Source organism: Ranitomeya imitator, chromosome 4 (assembly GCF_032444005.1).
Source record: "Ranitomeya imitator isolate aRanImi1 chromosome 4, aRanImi1.pri, whole genome shotgun sequence".
NCBI classification, from domain to species: domain Eukaryota; kingdom Metazoa; phylum Chordata; class Amphibia; order Anura; family Dendrobatidae; genus Ranitomeya; species Ranitomeya imitator.
Window position 1 is genome coordinate 680790687 of NC_091285.1, and position 14108 is coordinate 680804794.

Here is a 14108-nt window from a genome sequence, read left to right on the forward strand (position 1 = left end):
GAGAACCATGTTAATTTCTCTACGAGAGAGAAATACTGTAGAATTCTTTGGAACTGACTAGGACACTGACTGGGGAGTATACCTTGACATCTGCCAGAGGGGGAAGTAGACTTACTGGGGACGAATATACTTATAGCTGTCAATAGTGGAACAAGATTTAATGTAAATGACATATATTACTGCGCAAGGAAGAAACAGATTCACTAGGATACTGACTGTGACCTGTATTATAGAGAAAAATATATATAAAATTAAAATATATATGTATCATATAAAATTAAATATTTGTTGTAGGCCAAACTATGAAAACACAACTTTATTTAACCGTACGGTAAACTGAGTAAAAACAGATTTATTTCACCTCAAAATGATCGTTGTCCGGAAAAAATAATCAATGGCTGGGATGTGATTTTGTATGAGGTATTTTTTTTTTTTTTACAAACGTTGTGACTGAGTGAATGGTTATATTTAGAGTAATATATCGTGTTATTATTGCCAGGCAGTCGATATAATCGAGATATTGGGCGACAGAGAGCTGCGACTCCCTCCAGTCACCTCATGACAGACAAAAAGACACAAAAGCGCGGGAAACCAGCTCCGCTTTCCTCCTTATATAGAGCAGCTCGCCACGTTATTGGCTGAGCCCGCTGTCACTCATCTGACGCAGGCGGGGCCAGGTCTTTCCTGTCAAGGCTTACAGCTCAGCCCGTTCATTGGCTTCGCGCTACGCCACGTGACAAGCGGCTTTTGTAGCTAAGCGGGCGGCGCGAAATCTTACAGCCAATCAGAACGCAGCTTGGGGAGAAAGCCCGCGAAAAGAAAACCCGCGAAAAAAAAAGAGCGAATCAGTCACAGCAGCACAGCGGAGAGCGCAGCAGCAGCGACACCATGCCGCGGGATTACCAGGCCGACAAAGGTGAGGAGGGAGCCCGGGAGAAACGGACAAGTGTGAGCCGGCGGACGGGAGCCGGGGAGCAGCCGGGATCAGGATGAGTGACTGGCGCTGTGCACCGGGAAAAACTCCCGACCGCTCTGATACAGGCGCCTGCTGTTCCAGTCCTCCACCACCAGAGGGCGTGCCTGTATCCCCGGCCGCTCTGCGGGCGGCGCCCTGCTGCCTCCCCTGATCCCGGGCGTGCGGCGGCGGCTCCTGCTACTCACCGGGCCGGGGAGCCTCGTCCTAACGGCGGCCGGCGGGGCATTAAGATCGGGCGGCGGTGCGCGGGGCTTCCGTGTCCGGGTCAGGCCGGTCATGTGACGGGAGAGGAGGAGACATGGCGGCCGTCACATGTGATCACACAGAGCCGCACTCGCTGCATCCTCGGCTGAGGCCGGTGTGGCGTTACTGTTATAGCGTGTCCATTAACCCCTTCCTGCAAAGGGTGTCTGCAGCTGGTAACCATTTAAATGCAGGGAGCGATGGTGTGTGGGAGCCCATTGGCCTCCTGAGACACGATCGCGGGGAGCGCTGTGCTGACGGTCGGGGGCTGCTGATGGCCCTGTGGCTGCACTTACATCCTGTGCGGTTCATGGGCGATGGTGACTCGTGCTGCTGCCCTGATAGGTATAAGGACAATACCTAGTTAGAGGTTACTAATATCACAAGTGCACATCGCCCCCCTCCTCCCAAAACGAAAAATACTCGTTTCAAGAACAATTAAAGGTGGTGCTGGGCCCTCACCAGAGACCGACATTTTTCTTTTGTTCACTTTCTGTGTTAATGATGGAAATAAACTATTATCACTAACACTTCTTCAACCATTCAACTTCTTGTAGCATCTTTTGTTCAGTACTGTACATCCTGTATTATACCCCAGAGCTGCACTCACTATTCTGCTGGTGCAGTCACTGTGTACATACATTACATTACTGATCCTGAGTTACCTCCTGTATTATACTCCAGAGCTGCACTCACTATTCTGCTGGTGCAGTCACTGTGTACATACATTACATTACTGATCCTGAGTTACATCCTGTGTTATACTCCAGAGCTGCACTCACTATTCTGCTGGTGCAGTCACTGTGTACATACATTACATTACTGATCCTGAGTGACATCCTGTATTATACCCCAGAGCTGCACTCACTATTCTGCTGGTGCAGTCACTGTGTACATACATTACATTACTGATCCTGAGTTACATCCTGTATTATACCCCGGAGCTGCACTCACTATTCTGCTGGTGCAGTCACTGTGTACATACATTACATTACTGATCCTGAGTTACCTCCTGTATTATACCCCAGAGCTGCACTCACTATTCTGCTGGTACATTCACTATGTACATACATTACATTACTGATCCTGAGTTACATCCTGTATTATACCCCAGAGCTGCACTCACTATTCTGCTGGTGCAGTCACTGTGTACATACATTACATTACTGATCCTGAGTTACATCCTGTATTATACCCCATAGCTGCACTCACTATTCTGCTGGTGCAGTCACTGTGTACATACATTACATTACTAGTCCTGAGTTACATCCTGTATTATACCCCAGAGCTGCACTCACTATTCTGCTGGTGCAGTCACTGTGTACATACATTACATTACTAGTCCTGAGTTACATCCTGTATTATACCCCAGAGCTGCACTCACTATTCTGCTGGTGCAGTCACTGTGTATATACATTACATTACTAGTCCTGAGTTACATCCTGTATTATACCCCAGAGCTGCACTCACTATTCTGCTGGTGCAGTCACTGTGTACATACATTACATTACTAGTCCTGAGTTACATCCTGTATTATACCCCAGAGCTGCACTCACTATTCTGCTGGTGCAGTCACTGTGTACATACATTACATTACTAGTCCTGAGTTACATCCTGTATTATACCCCAGAGCTGCACTCACTATTCTGCTGGTGCAGTCACTGTGTACATACATTACTGATCCTGAGTGCATCCTGTATTATACCCCAGAGCTGCACTCACTATTCTGCTGGTGCAGTCACTGTGTACATACATTACATTACTTATCCTGAGTTACATCCTGTATTATACTCCAGAGCTGCACTCACTATTCTGCTGGTGCAGTCACTGTGTACATACATTACATTACTGATCCTGAGTTACATCCTGTATTATACCCCATAGCTGCACTCACTATTCTGCTGGTGCAGTCACTGTGTACATACATTACATTACTGATCCTGAGTGACATCCTGTATTATACCCCAGAGCTGCACTCACTATTCTGCTGGTGCAGTCACTGTGTACATACATTACATTACTGATCCTGAGTTACATCCTGTATTATACCCCATAGCTGCACTCACTATTCTGCTGGTGCAGTCACTGTGTACATACATTACATTACTGATCCTGAGTTACATCCTGTATTATACCCCAGAGCTGCACTCACTATTCTGCTGGTGCAGTCACTGTGTACATACATTACATTACTAGTCCTGAGTTACATCCTGTATTATACCCCAGAGCTGCACTCACTATTCTGCTGGTGCAGTCACTGTGTATATACATTACTGATCCTGAGTTACATCCTGTATTATACCCCAGAGCTGCACTCACTATTCTGCTGGTGCAGTCACTGTGTACATACATTACTGATCCCGAGTTACATCCTGTATTATACCCCAGAGCTGCACTCACTATTCTGCTGGTGCAGTCACTGTGTACATACATTACATTACTGATCCTGAGTTACATCCTGTATTATACTCCAGAGCTGCACTCACTATTCTGCTGGTGCAGTCACTGTGTACATACATTACATTACTGATCCTGAGTTACATCCTGTATTATACCCCAGAGCTGCACTCACTATTCTGCTGGTGCAGTGACTGTGTACATACATTACATTACTGATCCTGAGTTACATCCTGTATTATACCCCAGAGCTGCGCTCACTATTCTGCTGGTGCAGTCACTGTGTACATACATTACATTACTGATCCTGAGTTACATCCTGTATTATACCCCAGAGCTGTACTCACTATTCTGCTGGTGCAGTCACTGTGTACATACATTACATTACTAGTCCTGAGTTACATCCTGTATTATACCCCAGAGCTGCACTCACTATTCTGCTGGTGCAGTCACTGTGTACATACATTACATTACTAGTCCTGAGTTACATCCTGTATTATACCCCAGAGCTGCACTCACTATTCTGCTGGTGCAGTCACTGTGTATATACATTACTGATCCTGAGTTACATCCTGTATTATACCCCAGAGCTGCACTCACTATTCTGCTGGTGCAGTCACTGTGTACATACATTACTGATCCTGAGTTACATCCTGTATTATACCCCAGAGCTGCACTCACTATTCTGCTGGTGCAGTCACTGTGTACATACATTACATTACTGATCCTGAGTTACATCCTGTATTATACTCCAGAGCTGCACTCACTATTCTGCTGGTGCAGTCACTGTGTACATACATTACTGATCCTGAGTGCATCCTGTATTATACCCCAGAGCTGCACTCACTATTCTGCTGGTGCAGTCACTGTGTACATACATTACATTACTGATCCTGAGTTACCTCCTGTATTATACTCCAGAGCAGCACTCACTATTCTGCTGGTGCAGTCACTGTGTACATACATTATATTACTGATCCTGAGTTACCTCCTGTATTATACCCCAGAGCTGCACTCACTATTCTGCTGGTGCAGTCACTGTGTACATACATTACATTACTGATCCTGAGTTACCTCCTGTATTATACCCCAGAGCTGCACTCACTATTCTGCTGGTGCAGTCACTGTGTACATACATTATATTACTGATCCTGAGTTACCTCCTGTATTATACCCCAGAGCTGCACTCACTATGCTGCTGGTGCAGTCACTGTGCACATACATTACATTACTGATCCTGAGTTACATCCTGTATTATACCCCAGAGTTGCACTCACTATTCTGCTAGTGCAGTCACTGTGCACATACATTACATTACTGATCCTGAGTTACATCCTGTATTATACCCCAGAGCTGCACTCACTATTCTGCTGGTGCAGTCACTGTGTACATACATTACTGATCCTGAGTTACATCCTGTATTATACCCCAGAGCTGCACTCACTATTCTGCTGGTGCAGTCACTGTGTATATACATTACTGATCCTGAGTGCATCCTGTATTATACCCCAGAGCTGCACTCACTATTCTGCTGGTGCAGTCACTGTGTACATACATTATATTACTGATCCTGAGTTACCTCCTGTATTATACCCCAGAGCTGCACTCACTATGCTGCTGGTGCAGTCACTGTGCACATACATTACATTACTGATCCTGAGTTACATCCTGTATTATACCCCAGAGTTGCACTCACTATTCTGCTAGTGCAGTCACTGTGCACATACATTACATTACTGATCCTGAGTTACATCCTGTATTATACCCCAGAGCTGCACTCACTATTCTGCTGGTGCAGTCACTGTGTACATACATTACATTACTTATCCTGAGTTACATCCTGTATTATACTCCAGAGCTGCACTCACTATTCTGCTGGTGCAGTCACTGTGTACATACATTACATTACTGATCCTGAGTTACATCCTGTATTATACCCCATAGCTGCACTCACTATTCTGCTGGTGCAGTCACTGTGTACATACATTACATTACTGATCCTGAGTGACATCCTGTATTATACCCCAGAGCTGCACTCGCTATTCTGCTGGTGCAGTCACTGTGTACATACATTACATTACTGATCCTGAGTTACATCCTGTATTATACCCCATAGCTGCACTCACTATTCTGCTGGTGCAGTCACTGTGTACATACATTACATTACTGATCCTGAGTTACATCCTGTATTATACCCCAGAGCTGCACTCACTATTCTGCTGGTGCAGTCACTGTGTACATACATTACATTACTAGTCCTGAGTTACATCCTGTATTATACCCCAGAGCTGCACTCACTATTCTGCTGGTGCAGTCACTGTGTATATACATTACTGATCCTGAGTTACATCCTGTATTATACCCCAGAGCTGCACTCACTATTCTGCTGGTGCAGTCACTGTGTACATACATTACTGATCCCGAGTTACATCCTGTATTATACCCCAGAGCTGCACTCACTATTCTGCTGGTGCAGTCACTGTGTACATACATTACATTACTGATCCTGAGTTACATCCTGTATTATACTCCAGAGCTGCACTCACTATTCTGCTGGTGCAGTCACTGTGTACATACATTACATTACTGATCCTGAGTTACATCCTGTATTATACCCCAGAGCTGCACTCACTATTCTGCTGGTGCAGTGACTGTGTACATACATTACATTACTGATCCTGAGTTACATCCTGTATTATACCCCAGAGCTGCGCTCACTATTCTGCTGGTGCAGTCACTGTGTACATACATTACATTACTGATCCTGAGTTACATCCTGTATTATACCCCAGAGCTGTACTCACTATTCTGCTGGTGCAGTCACTGTGTACATACATTACATTACTAGTCCTGAGTTACATCCTGTATTATACCCCAGAGCTGCACTCACTATTCTGCTGGTGCAGTCACTGTGTACATACATTACATTACTAGTCCTGAGTTACATCCTGTATTATACCCCAGAGCTGCACTCACTATTCTGCTGGTGCAGTCACTGTGTATATACATTACTGATCCTGAGTTACATCCTGTATTATACCCCAGAGCTGCACTCACTATTCTGCTGGTGCAGTCACTGTGTACATACATTACTGATCCTGAGTTACATCCTGTATTATACCCCAGAGCTGCACTCACTATTCTGCTGGTGCAGTCACTGTGTACATACATTACATTACTGATCCTGAGTTACATCCTGTATTATACTCCAGAGCTGCACTCACTATTCTGCTGGTGCAGTCACTGTGTACATACATTACTGATCCTGAGTGCATCCTGTATTATACCCCAGAGCTGCACTCACTATTCTGCTGGTGCAGTCACTGTGTACATACATTACATTACTGATCCTGAGTTACCTCCTGTATTATACTCCAGAGCAGCACTCACTATTCTGCTGGTGCAGTCACTGTGTACATACATTATATTACTGATCCTGAGTTACCTCCTGTATTATACCCCAGAGCTGCACTCACTATTCTGCTGGTGCAGTCACTGTGTACATACATTACATTACTGATCCTGAGTTACCTCCTGTATTATACCCCAGAGCTGCACTCACTATTCTGCTGGTGCAGTCACTGTGTACATACATTATATTACTGATCCTGAGTTACCTCCTGTATTATACCCCAGAGCTGCACTCACTATGCTGCTGGTGCAGTCACTGTGCACATACATTACATTACTGATCCTGAGTTACATCCTGTATTATACTCCAGAGCTGCACTCACTATTCTGCTGGTGCAGTCACTGTGTACATACATTACTGATCCTGAGTTACATCCTGTATTATACCCCAGAGCTGCACTCACTATTCTGCTGGTGCAGTCACTGTGTATATACATTACTGATCCTGAGTTACATCCTGTATTATACCCCAGAGTTGCACTCACTATTCTGCTAGTGCAGTCACTGTGCACATACATTACATTACTGATCCTGAGTTACATCCTGTATTATACCCCAGAGCTGCACTCACTATTCTGCTGGTGCAGTCACTGTGTACATACATTACTGATCCTGAGTTACATCCTGTATTATACCCCAGAGCTGCACTCACTATTCTGCTGGTGCAGTCACTGTGTATATACATTACTGATCCTGAGTTACATCCTGTATTATACCCCAGAGCTGCACTCACTATTCTGCTGGTGCAGTCACTGTGTACATACATTACTGATCCTGAGTTACATCCTGTATTATACCCCAGAGCTGCACTCACTATTCTGCTGGTGCAGTCACTGTGTACATACATTACATTACTGATCCTGAGTTACACCCTGTATTATACCCCAGAGCTGCACTCACTATTCTGCTGGTGCAGTCACTGTGTACATACAATACATTACTGATCCTGAGTTACATCCTGTATTATACCCCAGAGCTGCACTCACTATTCTGCTGGTGCAGTCACTGTGTACATACATTACATTACTGATCCTGAGTTACATCCTGTATTAGCGGTTAGCACAGCAGCCTTGCAGCGCTGGGGTCCTGGGTTCAAACCCCACCAAGGACAACATCTGCAAAGAGTTTGTATGTTCTCTCCGTGTTTGCGTGGGTTTCCTCCGGGCACTCCGGTTTCCTCCCACATTCCAAAGACATACTGATAGGGAATTTAGATTGTGAGCCCCATCGGGGACAGTGATGATATGTGCAAAATGTAAAGCGCTGCGGAATATGTTAGCGCTATATAAAAATAAAGATTATTATTATATTATTATTATACTCCAAAGCTGCACTCACTATTCTGCTGGTGCAGTCACTGTGTACATACATTACATTACTGATCCTGAGTTATATCCTGTATTATACTCCAGAGCTGCACTCACTATTCTGCTGGTGCAGTCACTGTGTACATACATTACATTACTGATCCTGAGTTACCTCCTGTATTATACCCCAGAGTTGCACTCACTATTCTGCTGGTGCAGTCACTGTGTACATACATTACATTACTGATCCTTAGTTACCTCCTGTATTATACCCCAGAGCTGCACTCACTATTCTGCTGGGGCAGTCACTGTGTACATACATTACTGATCCTGAGTTACATCCTGTATTATACCCCAGAGTTGCACTCACTATTCTGCTGGTGCAGTCACTGTGTAAACTGCTTATCGTGTCCTGATTGTTTTCAGAAAAATTCAAGACTTTCCTGCAGGAATTCTACAAGGACGATGAGTTGGGAAAGAAGCACTTTAAGTACGGCACCCAGCTGGTGAGCGTTACATACCCGTGTGCGGCTCTGTATACAGCTCTCCTGTCGCTCTTGCCTGCTGTCATGGATGACACTGTATTTCCTTCCTCAGACTAACATTGCCCACAGAGAACAGGTGGGTCTGTACATTGACCTCGATGACCTGGCAGAAGAAGACCCCGAGCTGGTGGATGCAGTCTGTGAGAACACCCGCAGATACACCAACCTGTTTGCGGACGCAGTGCAGGAGCTGCTGCCCCAGTACAAGGAGAAGGAGGTGAGCGCTGCTCCTAACTAGTAGCAGGCGGCGTCTGTGGACGGGACCACTCTCTCATCCTGGTCTGTCTTCTCCAGGTGGTCAACAAGGACTCTCTGGATGTCTACATCGAGCACCGTCTGATGATGGAGCAGAGGGGCCGAGACCCCGCAGAGATCCGGGACGCCCACAACCAGTATCCCGCTGATCTCATGCGCAGATTGTAAGTCCTGTAACATACGGAATAAAAACTTTTTGGGGGTCCCCGGATGTTGGACATCTAGGAGTCCCTCCTACTTTGCCCTATCGTAGGAACTGTGCGGTGAAGCTCATGAATTCCAGCCACAAGCACTTAGTGCGGAAAGCAGCATTGATCTCTACTGAACAATTCATGTGGGCAATGTCTTGATGGTACTGATGTCTTGATGGTACCAATGGCTTTACTCTGACTTCTTCTCTTCCAGTGAGTTGTACTTCAAAGCTCCCTCCACTTCCAAAGCCCAAGTCGTCCGTGATGTGAAGGCCGACTCCATAGGAAAATTGGTGACTGTGCGAGGAATTGTCACCAGAGTGACGGAGGTGAAGCCCATGATGGTGGTGGCCACATACACCTGTGACCAGTGTGGGGCAGAGACCTACCAGCCTGTAAGTGGCGACCTTTGTGGCGATGTCCCCATCCATCCTTCCTTCCTTCTACATCATGGAACAGTCTTATCCTCCCGTTACAGATCCAGTCGCCGACCTTCATGCCGCTGATAATGTGCCCGAGTAAGGAATGCCAGACCAACCGCTCCGGCGGGCGGCTCTACCTGCAGACCAGAGGGTCCAAGTTCATCAAGTTCCAGGAGCTGAAGATCCAGGAGCATGTGAGTGCGGAGGGCATCCATGCTTTGACGTTCCAGATGTCTGGTTCAGGACTCGCACCATGATACGGAATTCTTTTATTTTAGAGTGACCAAGTCCCCGTCGGTAACATCCCTCGCTGTATGACAGTCTACGTCCGAGGGGAGAACACGCGGTTGGTGCAACCCGGCGACCATGTCGGTATCACCGGAGTATTTCTGCCCATGCTTAGAACTGGTTTCCGGCAAGTAGTCCAGGTAAGGATGATGGTAGCTCATCACTCTGCATCGTGCGTGTTCTGGGGACACCACCTCTAATGCCTCTCCCCGCAGGGTCTGCTGTCAGAGACTTACCTGGAGGCTCATCGGATGGTGAAGATGAACAAGACCGAGGACGACGAGCTGGGAACGGAGGAGCTGAGCGAGGAAGAGCTGCGGCAGATAACGGGTGAGGTGGGAGGTTAAGTGTTTGTGGCTACTACAGGGGCAGAACATATGAACCTTCTGCTGACCCAGCATCTACCTATTTCTAGAGGATGATTTCTATGAGAAACTTGCTGCCTCCATTGCCCCCGAGATCTATGGACATGAGGATGTGAAGAAGGCCCTACTGCTGCTCCTGGTTGGCGGCGTGGACCACTCACCTCGTGGCATGAAGATCAGAGGTCGGTGCTTGCCTAGTGTCGTCGTGGTGGTCCTGATTTATTATCTTGTATGTCATTGACTTTCTCCTTCTGCAGGGAATATTAACATCTGCCTGATGGGAGATCCTGGAGTGGCCAAGTCTCAGCTCTTGTCCTACATTGACCGCCTGGCCCCTCGCAGTGAGTACTGCCCCGGCTGGGTTGTTGCGGGTCCGTTCTCCCAATCGGTGGGACATCCTGTGACCGATCCTTCTGTCGTCTCCTAGGTCAGTACACCACAGGAAGAGGCTCGTCAGGGGTCGGTCTCACGGCCGCTGTCATGAAGGATTCGGTGACCGGAGAGATGACCCTGGAAGGGGGCGCCCTGGTGCTGGCAGATCAGGGAGTCTGCTGTATTGACGAGTTCGACAAGATGATGGATACTGACCGCACCGCCATTCACGAGGTCATGGAGCAGCAAACTATCTCCATCGCCAAAGTAAGAAACGCATGAGCTAATCCTGATTTGTGCTGGAATTGATGGTCAGATATTAACCCATTTATGTGTTAGGATGTGGCAGGAAAGGGTTAATCATACTGTGTTTACTGACTAGGCGGGTATAATGACCACCCTGAACGCCCGCTGCTCAATCCTCGCTGCTGCCAACCCGGCGTACGGAAGATACAACCCCAAGAAGACAGTGGAGCAGAACATCCAGCTGCCGGCCGCCCTCCTGTCCAGATTTGATCTGCTCTGGCTCATTCAGGACAAGCCTGACCGAGACAATGATCTCAGGTACCACAGTTGCCATTATTATCCTTGTGCCTCCCGATGCCCCCGCTGTGCCCTCACCTTTGTCCTCTCCCACCAGGCTCGCCCAGCACATCACGTATGTCCATCAGCACAGCAAGCAGCCGCCCTCGCAGTTCCAGGCCCTGGATATGAAGCTGATGAGGCTAGTCCCGCACCTAAGTCTTCGTATCTCGCCAGTCGGGATCCTCGTCGTCTTACTTTTTTTTTTTTTCTCCCCCTGTAGACGTTATATTACAATGTGCAAACGCAAACAGCCTGCAATCCCAGAATCCCTTGCTGATTACCTGACTGCAGCTTACGTCGAGATGAGGAAAGAGGCGCGAACCAACAAGGACACAACATTCACCTCCGCCCGGACCCTGCTCTCCGTCCTGCGTCTCTCCACTGCTCTGGTAAGGGGGTCTATTTGGGGAATTTTGCGGTTTTAGATTTTTTATTTTTTTTATTTTTCTAGTTTGTTCATCTGTCCACTGAGCTCCAAAGTGCTGTTCGTGCAGGTAGCTGCGTACTGATCTACTGTAGGGACAGCACTTCCGCCGCTCGCTGTGACACGGCTCTACACCGCTGTTCTGCCCTCCCCAGACAGGCCGATGTTGACAGGCAGAGACAGGAGCAACTGCTGGTGAATCCTGGGAGCATTGCACTTGTCTCGGTCTGACAGTGTTGGCGAAACACTCCGTTATGTAAAGTCGCCCGGCGCCAGGAGTCTTGTAGGTTATCACTACGATTTCCATGTCGCCTTGGTTTATGGCATATGTATTCATCTTGGCTTCCTGGTCGTGACCTTCCTCCTACACCGCCTTCCCCCTAGGCTCGCCTACGTCTGGAGGATGTTGTCGAGAAGGAGGATGTGAATGAAGCCATGAGGTTAATGGAGATGTCTAAAGACTCCTTGCTGGGAGACAAGGGGCAGACTGCAAGGTAAGAGGCTGCGATCTCCGTACCAACGAGACTCCGGAGACCTGATTATGGCTACGGTCAGTAATCGCTTCTCTGTATTTTCTCCAGGACCCAGAGACCCGCTGATGTCATCTTTGCCACCATTCGTGAGATGGTTCCTGAGAAGGGGCCGCGTAGTGTCAAGTACTCTGAGGCCGAGCAGCGCTGTGTATCTAAAGGCTTCACCCCCGCACAGATCGAGGCGGCACTAGAGGAGTACGAGGAGCTGAACGTCTGGCTGGTCAACCAGGCCAGGACCAAGATTACCTTTGTGTGATCGGACTCTACAACAGACTGCTAATCCCCTTTCCCCTATATAATTGTCGGTGACATGACTGATATATTATCTAGTGTATGTTTTAACCCTCACAATTCCAGGACTGAGTGAGCTTACTTCTATAGCCGCCATTTCTGTTCTGTACCACGGAGGCTGTATCCGATGGGAATCGCGGTCTCCAGAGGAAGTACAATAAAGACTTTTTTTAGTGGTAAAGTGGCGTCTCCTTCGCTTTTGTAGTGGATGAGCGTCTGTATACCTCACATGGAGCAGACTTGTGTGTCAAAAGGACGCAAGCACTTTGAGACTGACACAGGAAACCGGTGGTCCACATGGCGGGTCATGTCCAGGAGAAGGTCTCCATTGAGATCTGCGGCGCTAAGCCTAATCATGGCTATTATGTGCTTGCCACGTACAAAATGAACTCGTCCGACTTGGGCGGAAAGAAATGTTAATTGAAAGGATGCCTACTATGTGTACCAACCTATACGTCCAGATTATCGGATATGAGGGTGCCATCTTTGTAAAGAACCAGCTCGCTCTCATTCTCTGTTCCAGGTCTCTCTCATTCTTTGATCCAGGCGCTAACACTTTATGGGTTCCAAAATTGCAGCTGACGTGACATATTTTCTTCTCTACTTGGACGATTTATAAATTGTGAATTCATCAAGGGAAAGATGCCGCTTTTCTCTCAAACAAAAATTCAACATCCTTTCCTCCTTTTGAGTGTAATGAACAGAAAAGTTCCAAGATCGGCCCAGCTCTGGCAGCAGATTCTAGGAATGATTCTGGGAATCCTCTGGGTCCTTCATGTTTGAAGTGAATTTGAGGGGATCTATATGACAGAAAATACCCAAAAATGCCACCAGTCTAAAAACTGCACACCTCAAGTTGCTAAAAACCCACATTCAAGTTGTTTTTTTAACCCTTTAGGAGCTTCACAGGAATTGACCCCTTAATGACCTCCAATACGTCTTTTAACAGTGGCAGTTAAAGGTACTTATTCTTCAGTGCCGCTTTTTACCGATGGTGAGAAATGAGGGTATAGTGCCGCCAGTGTGGGAAAATCTGAGATCTCAGCTACTGGGGTTAGCAGAGACTCTGCGGAACATATCAGGGCTGGTTTTAACAGTCCCCTGCCACGTCATCGCCATTATTCACCAAATAACGCCACGCATTGGCAGTGTGCCCACTGAGATCTGGTACCCAGCAATAATCAGGAATTTTTCCTATTGGTTCCTTTTGATCACTGTGATATACCATCTTACAGTGATTTAAAAAAAAAAGTATCAAATCTCCCTTAGTCACCCCCTTAGATAAAAATTCTAAAATAAAAATGTCCATTCTTTTGCAATTAGGGTTGGAGTTAAAAAAAGAAAAGTATGCCTGCTAGTGTTGAGCGTAAGTGCTTGCTCTGAGTTTGCATCGGGTGCTCAGGTATGTATGGAGTATCGCGGATCCTTGCGTGGTTGTTTTGTTTTTTTTGTGTGTAACAGCTGTGAAACGGGCAGGGACTCAAGCATGTCAATCCAGCACCC

At 47.0% G+C, this 14108-nt stretch overlaps 2 protein-coding genes across 3 annotated transcripts in view; one reads left to right on the forward strand and one right to left on the reverse strand.

The window, feature by feature from the left end:
• AP4M1 (adaptor related protein complex 4 subunit mu 1) overlaps window positions 1–1267 on the reverse strand; it is a 41466-nt gene extending 40199 nt beyond the window's left edge. Inside the window, exon 1 of one of the 2 annotated variants that reach the window (XM_069767383.1) lies at window positions 1162–1267. The gene's annotated coding sequence lies outside the window, so the exon portion shown is untranslated. The remainder of the gene's footprint in view (window positions 1–1161) is intronic. The other variant, XM_069767382.1, reaches the window with a different exon arrangement.
• Window positions 782–12786, forward strand: MCM7 (minichromosome maintenance complex component 7). The gene is made up of 16 exons (XM_069767381.1): window positions 782–916; window positions 8761–8840; window positions 8932–9096; window positions 9174–9298; window positions 9540–9720; window positions 9804–9941; window positions 10026–10175; window positions 10251–10365; window positions 10451–10582; window positions 10658–10741; window positions 10828–11039; window positions 11155–11336; window positions 11413–11496; window positions 11578–11746; window positions 12166–12275; window positions 12363–12786. The coding sequence occupies exons 1-16, from the start codon at window positions 889–891 to the stop codon at window positions 12568–12570; spliced, it is 2163 nt and encodes a 720-aa protein (XP_069623482.1). The 5' UTR covers window positions 782–888; the 3' UTR covers window positions 12571–12786.
• The last annotated feature ends 1322 nt before the right edge of the window (window positions 12787–14108 follow it).